Below are 14,923 nucleotides of genomic sequence, written 5' to 3'. Positions count from 1 at the left end.
GCAAACTTTTGCATGCATCTGTTTACCTGTGCGTCCCTGGAGATGATTAAAAACCTTGAACGTTTGCAGTCAGTAAAACGTGAGTTTTTGAAGGTGAAATGTTGTTGCACGTGATTTTAATGTCGATAAACTCTAAAATGGAGGCAAATGAATAAAAACACATGTATTAATAAAGGTTTTTATTTGAAAAACACAGTCACAGTAAAGCTCCACTCGTCCCGGAGCGTACACCTCGCTACAGGCTGCTATAATTAGCCCGTGTCCCCCGGGTCCCCGGTGTTTGCAGGCAGCATATGTCGAACCGGAGCGAGGGACTTTTTTTGGAGCTGCTCCGCCGCAGCCGCAGCGCCGCTTCACTTCCGCGTTGTCTGACACCGTAAAGCAGGAAGCACTGTAGTAATGTGTAGGAGTTAATCTGTCCCTGCTGCTGTTTACCTACAGGTATGTCCACCGCCGGCTCGTCTCGTCCACCCTCAAACCGAAATGTGTCACTAATGTGTCCGTGAACACACCGCGGCGGGGGTCCGGACTTTTACTGAGGCGTTAGCTCCGGGGGCTAATTCCTCCGGACGGGCGGTGTTTACATTTTTTTGGGGGGGTTGTTCGTTAGTGTCACAGCGGACACACACACATACACACACAGCTTTAGCCCCGTTCATGAGGCGTTTATGTGACTCAAACCTGCCGTTAAATGTGTCGCGTGAACTCACGAATAGGTGTTTTTTTGTTGTCATTCCGGTGCCAGGTGAAGTGAGGAGACAGGAGAAGCTAAATGGAGGCTAACTAACTACTAACCCCCCTCCCTCCCTCCTAACCCGGACCAATCCGTGCTACAGGAGAGGAACTGCGGTACATTAGCACCAGGATGCCAGCCGGTAAGCTCCCTGTGTGTGTGTGTATGTGTGTGTGTGTGTGTGTGTGTGTGCGTGTGCGTGTTTGTGTGTTGAAGGACAAACACACTACACTTCAGTGTGTACGTGTTGCGTTTAATGACAGTTTCGAGCTAATTATATCAAGGACACGAGGATTGAAGTGGAAAAAGTAGTGCAGTGATGCGTTCACTGTCACAGCTTGACTGTGGCGTTTGTGGTGTCTACAACCTGTGGAGCTTTTCTCTGACACATCTCTACCTCACAAATTAAGACTGTAAAGTTTCCAGCCACTGAGTTTTAAAGATTAGCGTCTTTCCTCAGTTTAATATCTGTAGGTTTTGGACAAAACAAGCAGCTTGAAGACTGAATGACTGAAACACTGAATCACAGAACAATCAGCAGATTTATTGATGATGAAAATAATTAATAATTCAATCTGAGAGGATCCCAGATTGTAAAAGGGTTGTTGCAGATAAGGTTTCCCTATGTGCTATAAAACAGTAAAGGAAACCCTGTGTTGCATTCACTGTCAGTGTCACGGCATTTGTTGGAATCACTGCTACTTTCTGTGCTGCATTCACTGTCACCGTGCATGGCGTGAGGTGCAGTCAGACCGGAGTGAAGAAATAACATGAGAGCGATTGTAAACATGAACTGTGGGAGCTAGTGTGGCTAACAGGCTAACAGCACGGAGCCGCTTCTTATCTAAAACTTTATTTTCCTGAACTTCTGGATGGACAGTGAAGTAGCTTTTTACTCACAGGTTGAACTCAGGTGTAAACAGCTGCTCCTTTTATAACGTCTGAAAGGAATCCATAAAGAGACGTAGGTGTCACGTGAAATGCCACCATCAGTTTGTGTGTGCTGCGTTCACGGTCACCTGTGTTTAGGAGGTTTAAACACCGCAGTTTGTGAAATTCCTGTTTTGTCGCGGAGTTTCGGGGAGACGTGTTGCAGAGAGGGAACGACAGTGAGCTGGATAAACTCTGCAGAGAAGTCAGGGAGTCTCTGAGGGATTTTGACAAATGGGTCACTTTACCAGAATACACCAGAAAGCTTTTTCAGGCCTCGCTCACCTCGTCAGCTTGACAGAGGCTGATATCAGACGATCACAGGGTTTAAGGAGGAAGGACAGGAAACCATGAGGCTTGTTTCCTTAGTTTTAATCAAATTCTGGATTTTTTAGAGTTGAAGAAAACACAAATATCACCCAGACAGAGATCCACTTCAAGGTTAATTAAATAATGACCCATGACCCATGAAACATGAAATTGTCATGCTTCAAGAAATATAGATCGCAGATGAAAGCTCTGCTTTACAGAGTCTGATTCAACTTGTTTCGTTGGTTGATTTTCGGTGAAATGCTCCCGTATTCTCGAAAGTTTCAGTCTTGCCTTGTTTTGTTTTTTTTTTGCCCTTTTTCTTCACCCAGACTTCTTTATTAGTAATACAGTCGTAACAGACAGTGGAAGAGATACTGTAGTGCACTGCAGTAACAAGAGAACCTTCAGATGGTTCCTCTTACAAAGTCTTAAAGGTTTTATACGATGCGTCAACAAATTTCGTGTTGATGTCGGTGATTTTGTCAACTAGTCGTTGCAGCTCTGGTGAACTGTAAAATGTAGCAGTAAATATGGATGTTATACTCTAATTAATGCATTTAACAGGCGCAGAAATCTGCTCAGTAATGTTAAAGAGGTTTTTGTTTGTGAATTTGAACGAAGATCAGTCACATGAAAAGTGATGAAGCCTCAGTCTCAGAGATTCCCATCTGGAGTTAAACCTCAACAATTCAAATCAAAGTTTTCTTTTTCTTTTGTCCTGCAGTTAATACAGTGCAACATAAGAAGCATTATGACGATCTTAACATTTTCTACATCCTCAGATTCCCTCTGTTGTTCCTTTTGTCCTTGTCGTTCCTCTGTCCTGACTTTAACCCCCTGTAATCTCTCGCTCTCGCTCAGCGTAGCGTAACGTAAACAGCCGAGACACGAGGCTTCAAAAGCTGCATGCTTCTGTGTTTCTATTTTAGGAAAGTTGGACTTTGGGCGCCCTCTCTCTTTTTTCTTCTCCTCCAGCAGCTGCTCTGGCAGGTAACCAGCTGCTGTTTACTGCACAATGACTCTCTCCTCCAAAAACCCACTTGGCTGCTGATACAAGTAGGATGAGAAATCAGAGTCCTGTGGCCCAGAAAGTCCTGTCTCCTCCAGACAGACTTGTTCTGGTAGTGGAGAAATGGATGGTGGAGGAGGAGGAGGAGGTGGAGGAGGTGCTATTTTAGGGCGGCTGATGTGTCTGGATGTTGGTGTGTGTCCGCGGGCAGCATCTGCAGCTTCAAGGACTCTGCATCCCTGCAGGCCTCGTGTCTGCTCTGTAATTACTCCCAGTGGTAAACTGCTGATTACATTAGCAGTAATGTGACACCTTCAACATCGATCCCTGATGGACCAGTGCGACAGAATGGGGCAGTGTGTGGTTTCTTTGTGTGTCTCCAAATGGTGTGAGTTTCTGATCAAGTTGGAAAAGTCTGGAAATGGATAAAAATTTGTTTTTGTTTTAGTTAGCATCACCCACAACACCATTGTTCTGATGTTTGAAGCCTAAATCCAATCTCCAGAAGTAAAAAGCAACAACCTCTTTAGTCTCATTTAGACACTCGTTAGCAACCGCCTTTTTTAAGACACGTAAAAGCGTCAAACATCAGGAGTGGGGGATTTACTGACCCATTTTATGTCGGAGAATAAAACCTGAAAATGTCTTGAGCTTGTGTTAAAACCACAGACCAGAAACACACTGACTTTAGGAGAAGGGAACCGAGAGTGCTAACGTGCTAACATACTTCCGGGGTATTAGAACTCATTCCATCTTGTTCTTGAGAAACAGGAGTTTTTGATCCTGTCACCTGTCTCTGAGCTAACGTTAGTGGCGCTTAGCTAACAGTCGAAGAGCGTCAGAAAAACACAGATTTTTAACGTGAAACAGTTTTGTTCAGTGAGCTTATGGATTTTAATCACCTGGTCTGTTTCAGAGAGGAGGAGACCTGTGTGAATAATTCAGCTTCCACTAAAAACAACAACAGCTAACAACTGACACTGAAGGAATCCAAACCTAAAAACAAGCTAAGCTAACGTTAGCAGCAGCTCAGCTAACAGCCGGCAGTAGAAACCTCCTGAATGATGAACACTGAAGGAATCAGAACCTACAAATGATGTGTTCACTGACACCTTGATACAGATACATTAATGTTCTGTGAGCGAATGAAATTGAACTGGTAAGGTTTAACGCTGAATTAGGTCTTGTAGCTTTCAATCGTTGGTAATTGTGTGTGTGTGTGTGTGTGTGTGTGTGTGTGTGTGAACTGGACAAATCAAATGACCGTGTAACAGCGATTTAATTATAATTGTGTGAAGTGTGTTTGAGTCACATCGAGACAGAAAGTGGACGGACCTGCGTCGCTTTGGCTGAGTACTGCTATTAATAATCGATTTCCTCTGTGTGTGTGTGTGTGTGTGTGTGTCTGTCTGGGTGTGTGTTTTTGTGTGTGTGTGTATTGCTGCTCCATTTTAGAGCTCTTACTCCTGGGTCTGTTGTGGTCTAGAGGCTCTCATTATCCTCAAAGTGTTAACCACCTCAATTAAGTCATTATGTAGGACAAACCCGCCGTTGCTGCCGTCACTCACACTCTGCTGCTGCTGTTTCTGTTTTACAGTCAGATAAGCTCACAGTGAGATATGCAAAGATAAATGGATGGCTGGAAGGATGCCTGCTGGGAAATGATTTCTTATTTTCCCGCATTATTGTGTTGAGATTTTCATGTTTTCCTGAATCTGTCTCTCTGTTTCCCGGTGGGACGCTGCGACTGCAGAGCTGTTAAAGTGACACTTCTGTTATAGTTTTTATACAAAATATGTCCCCTATGATCAGCTATTCACTGCGTCCAGCTCAGCCCCTATCTGTGCTAACCGAGCATTTTCATTACAAGCTGTTTGACATAAAGCTTGTTTGTTGTCCCCAAATGAAATGAGGAAAAAAAAAACTGAAGGACCACCGTCGGCAGGAAAACAGATACGGGATATGTTTAAGATCAACAAAGTCCTCAGTTCAGCTAACGTAGACCTGTGAGTCTAGAAAGAATAAAACTCAGCTAATGTAGCTTCAGCTAGCGTAGCTTCACCTAGCGTAGCTTCAGCTAACGTGGGCCCACAAATCTAGAAGGAGTAAAACTTTGAGTGGACTTTGGTAACATGAATTCAAACATTTAAAGTTTTGGACAGTGACACATTACTTAGTAAACATTATATCACTTTGTGTCTGTGTTATTGTGAGGGATAGGGCTGTCACTTTTTCAAAAATTCAAGAAGTCGTCATTCGAATGTTCTAGCCCGCTCCCACAAAACACCACAATGTGTCAAAGTGACAAAGTTGGATGCTGACCTAACAGTTACTGTGATGGATTAGACCTTAAAATTTCAGGTGTCCTTATTTATCTGCCTGGAACTAATTGAAAAATCCATTCAGAAATCTAAATCTGTACAGAATCCTTTGAAAATGTTCTTCTAAACCTCCTGCTACTGTCTATGCAGAGTTACTGTTAAGATGGTTTATTTCCATGTACGTCACGCTGTTGTGTTTGCTGGAAGAGCTTTACATTTGTTGTGAACGTGTCTAAATGGATCTGGACCACCTGCAGTGAGGTTTCCCATGCGTTCAGATACTTCAAAGTTATGCCCGACGAGAACCCGGTCGCTCTGCGCCGGTGTCTTCATCCCAGGTGGAACGGGGTGGGGTACTATTTTGGATGCAGAAGGAATCAAAGTTGATCAGACCCTGGTGGGGGCCCCTGGCGTTTGTTTTGATGCTCCGCTGGCTAATTGTACGTGTGGTCGGTTCCTGTGCTCTCAGGACGGTTCCTCCCTCAGTTGTTGGCTGTGATTTTGTATGCGTAGCGGAAGACGGTTTGTTCTGCAAAGGAGGATTTGGCCTAAATATAACTTCAAAGGAGACGCGTCTCCCTCTGTTTCCTCCACCGGTCGCATCTTTGCAGAGAAGGGAAGCTTTTATCTTTGTCTGCTTGTTGTGCGACGCTCTGCTTACTGCTGCACTTTCTGAAGGACTTTACAGTTTTCCTGTGGCCTGTTTTCATCCTCTGGTGTTTGTGTGTGTTTCTATCAACAGCAGACAGGTGTAGGAACATCAGAAATGGCTGAGCAGGAAATGACAGGTTTATTTCCAAATTGAAATGATTTTATGTGAGAATTAAAACACGCTTTCATGTGCAGATTAACCACAAAGTATTTGTATGTAAATTATGATGAACTGAGTCAAAAAAAACTGAGTATAAAATGGAACAAACTAACGTAAACTAAATTAAAAGACTTTTTGGGAACACTTTCTCAGATAACTTGCATATGTCATTCATGTTTTCAGTGCTTTTTGTAGTTCAAACACAGTTGTTGAAAACATCATAGAAAATAAGAATAATAACAATTTACCTTGCAAACACGTTTTATCTGCCTTAACTGAACATAAAAAATAAACTTGTGTAACTCATCAAAAAATTTAAATAAAACAAAAATCTGATGACCACGATCACAAATTCAGCAGTTTGTGAAAAGTATTTCCTGTCTGGAAGTTCGTACCTATAGTCCGGGTCTTTAATCGGTTTCCTGAACCCAGGGACATCATATCTTAAACTATGAAGTAGGAAACTGCGTTTGATAGATGTTAGTTTTGGGTTCATTAGGTTCAATTAAAACTGCATATGCTCAGCTGCCATCGAAAATACCCAAATAATGCACTTTGTTGCAGTAATAGTTAACGGTAATAAAATTATTTGTATGGTTTTATTTGTTTTGTTTATTTATTGAAATTTTCAGGCAACTTTGTAAGAAATGCTGCTGCACTTTGTGTTTTCTTTTAATTAAACATATGCTTAAAGGCATTTCATTGAAGTTTTGTGTTGGAGTTTGTATTATTCTAAATTTTGACATAATATTTTCATTTTTTCTTTCGTCATACTAATAATTGCTATCAGCACTGGCCCTGAATAAACCATATTGGTCAATTCCTACTATGTAGCTTTGGTTTAACTGAGTGATAGTCAGCGGCTTAAACTGCTGGAATCAGACCCTGTAGATCAGTTAAGAAGACTTAGATGTCATTTAAAAACCAGTGTTCATCTCACATTCCACCGTAAAATATCAAGAATTCTGAATGTAGTTTGGTGTGTTTGTTACAGCCACAACAGCTCCTGCTCCTGCTCCTCTCAGTGCATTGTGTATTTGTTTTCAGAGCACATACGACTAACACAGCAGCAGTCCAGACGCTCGCTGTGAGATCCCTCTGGCTCTGCAGTCTGTCCTTTTTTTTGGGATGTGAGATGGTGTTTGTTAAATCTGTGGAGGGAGACTCACCGTTTCAGTCTGAGTTTCTTTGTTTTTTTCCTGCTGTATTCTAAAATTAGTGAAGTGATAAAAGAAAACATAAGCCAAAGAGTCAGCCCTGCTCTGCTTGCTAAAATAGATAAATAGAAATATATTTGTCATTGAGCTGTGGCAGGTTAGTTGACCAGTTGACACTGGTGTCTGAAATTCACAAATTTACTCCAAAAATTTGCCTGTTGCTGTCAAAGCTGGGAAATTTTCATGTAGTAGAAATCAGCAACTTCAGTCAGAGGTTGAGAATTGTGTGAAATGTTTTCAACAACAAAAACACATGTTGTCAAAGCTGTTTTTCTGGGCTCTGTAAATAGAAAAATCAAGTTTCTGGAGATCTCGCAAAGCTTTCATGAGATTTTTCCTGACATCTTGTAAGTTTCTGGAGCTTTCAAGAGATTTTTCTGGAGATTTTGTAAAAGTTCATAGAGATCTTGCAAAGCTTTTGAGTAATTTTTCTCAAGAGCTTTCAAAAGTACTTCGTTTTTAAAATTTTTTTTTTCAACCTTCAGAATTATTGTTTGTCCTTCTTTGTCCTGGACTCTGTAGTTTAGCAGCCCAGAAGTTGTTTTTTTTTATATTGATTTGAAGAGTAAAAATGGTATTTTTTGATTCTTTGTTTTCATTTGATTGTTGTTAGCTGCTCTTACTAAACTGTTGATCTCCAACTTTTTTTTTTAAAGTTATCCCTTTTTGGCTTTTAGCCTTTATTAGACAGGACAGTAGGAGAATGACAAGCAGCAAAGGTCCACCTGGATTGGGAGTTGAACCGGGGTCCAGCTGCTCAAGGCACTGAAGTTATGTGCCCTAACCATTCGGCCACTGGGGCACCTGTCTTGGTTTTAAAAAAATAAAATAAAATAAAAAAAGCTCACCCTCTCCTCACAACTTTTGGTCTTTGACAGTGCTGAGCTGTTTAGCCAAAGTGTGGTTTGTCCATGTTGGATTGTTGGATTTTTGACGATTCATTCGATACTGAGCAGTGCAGTGTAATGAAGGAAAAACAAACATGAGATCAGATGCATTTTTAGCATCGCTGTGATTTTTATTCATCCAGTTTGTTTTCAGCTGAATCTAAATTTAGTGTCTGAACCGTCTGACTTGTGTGTGGTGTGATGGTTTCTGCTGCAGCCATCTGTGACTGTTACACACAAATACACATTTGGATTTCTATACTTATGTGGACCATCGACACAAAACATTCCCCAGCCTCTAACCATAACCTAAATCTGACCTTCATCTTAAAATCTAAAACTAAGATTACATCGATTACCTGAAGAACACCTCAGAGGAGGAGAAAAGGTGCAGAAGGCATCTTTATTTTTTAGTGTATTACATTGTGTAAAGAATGTTTTGATTACCTTTGTCATTCTGTTACCAAAACACAAAACTATGTGAAACAAATTAGTTTAAAATTAGCAGAGTGTTCACTACTATTGATGTGAGTAGCAGCCATCTTGAATTCTTATGTCAGGGTTGGTGGGGTAGCTCTGACTTTCCAAGTTGGAAATCCAACTTCAGGGGCTGTTCCAGTTGAAACTCAGAAATTCCAACTTTCAAATACAACTGGAACGCACTGTTATTTCTGTTTCTGCTACTGTGAATCATCTGGTGTAATGGTGCTTTGTCATTTGGTGAGGGAGAGGATAGGAGCGTTTGTTTTGATGTAGCGGGTGTCCCTGATGAAAACGCAGCAGAATCATTGTCATTTAAAAATGAGATCGCAATTTTAATATGATTATTTGTGCAGTCCCTGTCGGGCCGTGGGGACCCATCAAAACATCCTCGCTTTTCAAAATAAATGTACACAATTTCTAATATGTCCCCATTTTCCAAAATATCTTTACTTTCACAGGAAAAAAAAAAATCCAAAAACATCCTTCCTTTCCAGAAGTTTTCCAATCTTTTGAAAAATATGCTCATGCCCAATGTCTAAGGTTCTTTTCACACTGGGGGTATTTTTTTCATGCAGTTAATTTCCACAACAATTTATTTTTCGTGAGATTTTGTAAAAGTTTCTAGCGATCTCGCAAAGCTTTCGCAAGTTTTTTCTCGACAAGAAGTTTCTGGAGATTTGCGAGCATTTTTTGCCTTTGCATTCTTTATTTGCGTTACACTGTACGTGAAAAGGTCTTAAGTTTTAAGCCTCAAACGGCCTGTAGAGGAAGTGGGGACCGCTCAAAATGTGCTCACTTCCAGAGGTTTTCCAGTCATTTGAAAAATATTGTCATACCCAGTGACTAACACTAAAATTAGTCCTCGCATAGCTGGAAATACAAGCGCACACACACGGAAAAAAACCCAACCTTGCTCTGTTACACAATCACAGAGGCCCACACACACTTACAGAGTCAAATACACATCCACACACTTGTGCGCGCGCACACACACACTGAAACGTGCACAGGAAATACTAAATTCCTTCAGTATCAGTCCTTCTCAGTAAATCTGCATAATCACACTCCAATCAGGATGATTAAAACATCTTAAAACCAACACACATTCATGTCATCTCAACAGTGTGCACGTGTCTATATGTGTGTGTGTGTGCAGGGTGTTTAATGTCTCTCCCCCTCAGCCCTGGGGGAGTTGGTACCGAGGTGGTTTTGAGTGTTTTTAGCCGTTTGGACTGGGACTGCAGGTGAAGCTGCAGCTCCGCAGATCTGCTGCTGCTGCTGCAGCCGGCGGCGAGGGGAAACACAAATACTGCAAGGTCAGAGATGAGAGTCAGATCGTGAGGGGGAGAGAGAGAGAGAGAGAGGGGGGAGAGAGAGGGAGGAAACAGAGAGAGAGAGAGAGAGAGAGAGAGACATTGAGGTCCACCTGGCAGGCCGTCCTCCGCTTCGCCATCAACAAGATGGATTCAGAGAACAACGAGTCGGGTAGGAGGCTGTTTTTTAATTTGTGACTCTCCAGTGTTTGTGTGTCTGTGTGTACAGGGGGAGGGGGGGGAACAGAGTCCAGGTCTGTGTGTCTGTGAGCGGCGGTGTTGATGGTGGTGGCGGCCATTGATCTGCTCTTGTCTGTACTATCGAGCCCACTCATCCTCGGCCCGTCCAATCAGCCGCCTGGTTCTGTTTGACTGGCGCACCTCGAGACCAATCGGTGCACGAGGGCACAGATTTCATCTTCTCATAACGAGGGAGGGCCGGGCTGTAACGGGTTACTGATGATTGATGATTTGTAGCTGTTGTTATTGTTTTTATGAATCATTATGTTTCACCTCAGCTGTGTCTGCGTCATGGGTCCATGGTGTATTTTTGCATATTTGTATTACACAGATCATAGACAGCAGACAGGAGATGATGGGGAATGTGTGCATCCCAAACATTTTGCCGTCAGGCCACTCCTAAATAATTTTATATGATGATGTACAATATAAACTATTATTGCATGAGATTTATTAATGAAAAGAGCCCTGACTGTGCAGACAGTGTGTGTTTACAGTTAATCTCATTTCCAAGTGAAACAGCTGCAAATTGTAAAAATTTAAGATTTGTTTTGACTCCTCTGACCCAAGAAATACATCTGAAATGATGCACAACACACCATCAATACTAATATATAGTAAATATATAATAATAATATGTACAAATCTAAAACCATGTATAAAACTAATATTAGCTATGAAAACATCACAAAAACCACTAGATAACAAAAAGTATTAACAGTGGACAATGTGCACCAAGTTTATAACATACATGGCTCAATTTCCAAAGAAAAAAATAAAATAGCGCAGCAGCATTTTTCCACACAACATTGTGAAGGGCAAACAAGAGGAGCTACGGAAACTCAGGAGGTACAGAGGAGGCTATGTGCAAGTGCAAATGTTGTTTCCAAAGGATAAATGAATAGATATAACACAAATGCTCAACATAATAGTTATAAGTAAAATTCACAAATATAAATATAAATCAGAAATGATAAACAATAATGTCCATTTTTAACTCAACTTATCAGGAGGAACCATTTCTTGAATAGTCAAAGGAATATTGGGACTGTTAGTTGGGTGAAACATTCACATTAACATCCACTTGTAAACTGAATCCACCTCTCAGACTGTGTTCACTGTAAACATGACTGAACAGATCCACAGCTGCTTCAGCTTTACTAACACGCTCTGTAATGTTCCCGCACCACCGACTGAAAAACCTCCATGAACCGACCTCTACATGGGAGACTGTTGCGCATCTGTGTCCAGGTGAATCTGAGCATGAAGGACTGTGTGTTGTTGTGGTGTTGTTGTGATGTTTGGGTGGTTTGCGGTCGTCCTTGAGCCTCAGGCTGGCAGATGTTTGATTGGCGGCAGCGCTGAAGCACCAGAGGTCGTATGTTGTCTTTCATGCTCAATTAAGTCCTTCCTGCCGACCATACTACCTCGCTGTGAGACACACACACGCTGACTGGATTACTCATTCGTATGCATGTGTAGCAGCTAAATGTCTAAAGCTTTAATTTTCGTTTCCCTTTTATTTTTCAGCTGATTTTCAGGCCAAAACCTCCTCAGTTGTTGCCTCTTGAAGAGCTCACAGTTATAATTTTATCTTTGATTTGTTTGAGGAGGCTTCTTCTAAATCAAACATCATCTGTTCTCCCCTCATGTCCTCAATTAAATTCTTCTGGAGTTGCGAAACCGTAAAACTGCAACTCTTCCACAAGTGAGAGCAAAACTTTCTTTCTTGATGACGCTGGAAAAATGTCGTCAGCGGGTGAAATTGAGGGCGAGCTCAGACGATGGGGGAAAATCACCGGTTTGGTCAGTGCAGACGGGGACAAAATTAACAAGTAGCTGAAGTTATAATTACAATTAACCTACTTTCCACTGATAAACTGTCCAAATGGAGCCCATCACTAAAATTACTCTCCCCCTTGACCTTTTTAAAAGTGTGTATGATCACACACAGACTTAGCTCAGGGTTTTCTGTAAGCACCGCAGATTAAAACATTTTCAGTCGACTACTTTCTCACTGTTTGAAGGCACCGTCACTTTTATATAACATTAAAACTAGAATTTTAAACTAGATGAAGGATTTTAGTCATCAGATGTCTGGATCTTCAGTAATCAGAGAAACAAGCTGAGCAAACGGCTGCTGTCAACGTCCTGCGTCACAGAGAAACATCGAATTTTAATGAGAAACTGTTTTATTCAGTGTTTTTACTGGTTTTAATCACTTAGTCAGTTTGTTTTGGAGAGGAGGAAAGCTGTGTCCCAGTAAAAACCTCCTGAATGATGAACACTGAAGGAATCCTAATCACAGCTCAGCTAACAGCGCCAGAAAAACACTGATTTTCAACGTGAAGCTTTATTCTGTTTTTTTTTTTTTCCTGTTTTAATATTCAGATCTGTTTGTTTTGGAAAGGAGGAGACCTCTGAGTATAATTCCACTCCCAGTAAAAACCTTCTGAATGATGAACACTGAAGGAATCCTAAAAATGAGCTGAGCTAACGTTAGCGGTTCTGCTGTGCAGATTATTCAGCCCGCAGTTAAAACCTTATGTTAGCTCAAAAACAAGTTGAGCTTATGTTAGCAGCTTTAGCTAACTACCTACTTTATTCAGTGTCTTTAAGAGGAGGAGGAAGAGGAGGAAACCTCTGAGGATTATTCGGCCTTACGGTAGCTCAAATCAAGTTAAGCAAACGTTAGCTGCTTTAGCTAACTTTTTGCTTTATTCAGTTTTTTTTTTTCAAGTTTTAGTGATCAGGTCCATTTTGGAGAGGAGGAAACCTCAATAAGACCAACTATTTCTGACCCCCAGCTGGTTGTATTCACTGTTTTTGTATTCACCCTTGCTTAGTTTAGGATAAACAAATGGTGGTGGTGAAGTTTTGTCGAATTTTAGTCCGATTAGAAAGATTTCGAGTGACAGATGAACATATCGTGTGACCTGAAATTATCTATGACCTGGATCAGAGTGAAACAAGTCTTTTTTCAGTCGTGGTTTGACTCTTGATCTGTCTGTCCAATCTGAATCCTCTCAGCCAGAAAAAAATGAAATGATTTTTGTCCTGAGCCTCCCTCTGCTTGTTCTTCTTTTTTTGCTCTGTGTATTGTACATTAACATTTTCAGACATTTTGCTGACATTTAACTTACATCCCCAGACATTTAGCTGACAAAGAGATTTGATTTGTCGGTTTTTATCACAGAGGTTGGTCACAGTCACAGCTGATTTGTTACCTGTGCTTAAACTATTGTAGGATGAAGGAAGGAGGTGTAGCTTTGCTGCCCATGATTATCTGTAAGTACAATAACTGAGGGAAAAGTAGTTGATTTAACGGAGGCAGAGCATTTCTCTGTGTGTTTTCTCTGTGTGGTCTCAAGCTGAAATTGGTGCTTAAGTTGTCAGTCAACTGATTCAGTCAATCAACAGAAAATTTAGGTGACTTTATCAGGGAAAATATTTTCTGCTTTTAGCCTTTTAAATGTGAGGATTTTCTGCTTTTGTCTGTTTCTTTTATAAACGGAATATGTTTTGGGTTCTCACCTGTGGTTAGCAGAGGTTAGCCGGTTAGCAGAGTTTAGCTGGTTGGCAGACGTTAGCAGAGTTTAGCTGGTTGGCAGAGGTTAGCTGGTTAGGGGTGTTGGCTAACTAGCTGGTCTCTTGCTGTTCATATTTAGCAGAGTGATGTCAAACTATCTTTTGGGTTTCAACTGTTGGTCAAACAAAACGACATTTGGACATTACATTTTTTAAAGGTCTTTGGTAACACTATTAATCGTAATAATAAAAACAAATTATCTGCAGATTAATTAGAGAATTAAAAAACTGTTGGTGGTAACCTTGCTTTATTTATCTGGCCTCAACTGCTTTTTACTCTCAAATGCACAGTGGTTGTTTTTATTAGTGACTTTACTCATTTCTGTAATAGTTTCATTAGTTGAAGTATTATTGAATCTCAAATCTAAATTTAATGATTGAATGTGTTTTACTTGATGTCCTGTGTCTACTAAGTAAGAATAATTTGCTGCTGGTCACAGTCTCACCTGCTCGCTGCTGTGACGTTAAAATCACGGAAGGCGGAAGGCAGGTTTTTTAATCTCAGCTTTTTAATCATGAATATTTGACAATCACAGGATAGAATGACTGACTGCTGGTTGAATCAATAATGGCTGACTGTTGCACACACACAGCTGCAGAGGCAACATCACTGAGTTATAAAGGGCTGATTGGTTTGCATAATTCTGTGTGTGTGTGTGTGTGTGTGTGTGTGTGTGTGTGTTTGTGTGTTTGTGTGCCCCATTGCTTTAATTACCAAAGCTGAAGATGATCATGATGGAATATGAGTAGAGTTACCGGCTACATCATCAGGATTTTTACCTCTAATCTAGATTTTAGATGATATTGGACTGCTAATATATTGATTTGATATCAACTAATAATTAAAAACAGCTGTAATGTACATGTTTTGAATTAATTGCATAAATTGTGTGTTATGATTTTACCCAAAGTCAAATATCTGTGGGAACTACGTACAAGAAAATATAATTGAAAAGAAATTATTGGTACAAAACTAAAGGTTAGTTGATTCAGCTATTGGAGGTTAGCTAGCTAGCAGAGGTTAGCTGGTTGGCAGACATTAGCTCGTTAGCAGAGGTTAGCTGGTTAGCTGGTGAGCA

At 40.9% G+C, this 14,923-nt stretch overlaps 1 protein-coding gene across 3 annotated transcripts in view; it reads left to right on the top strand.

The window, feature by feature from the left end:
- Positions 1-234: 234 nt before the first annotated feature.
- Positions 235-14,923, top strand: part of efr3a (EFR3 homolog A (S. cerevisiae)) — a 106,476-nt gene continuing 91,787 nt past the window's right edge. Inside the window, exons 1-2 of one of the 3 annotated variants that reach the window (XM_018674929.2) lie at positions 235-441; positions 746-875. In XM_018674929.2, the coding sequence (XP_018530445.1) occupies positions 866-875 (10 nt within the window). In that variant the 5' untranslated portion in view covers positions 235-441; positions 746-865. Of the gene's footprint in view, positions 442-741; positions 876-10,025; positions 10,189-14,923 lie in introns of those variants that run through there. The other 2 variants (XM_051069776.1, XM_018674928.2) reach the window with 2 other exon arrangements.

The sequence above is a fragment of the Lates calcarifer genome, linkage group LG4 (genome assembly GCF_001640805.2).
Source record: "Lates calcarifer isolate ASB-BC8 linkage group LG4, TLL_Latcal_v3, whole genome shotgun sequence".
NCBI classification, from domain to species: Eukaryota; Metazoa; Chordata; class Actinopteri; family Centropomidae; genus Lates; species Lates calcarifer.
This window is presented reverse-complemented; position numbering and strand designations above follow the sequence as displayed.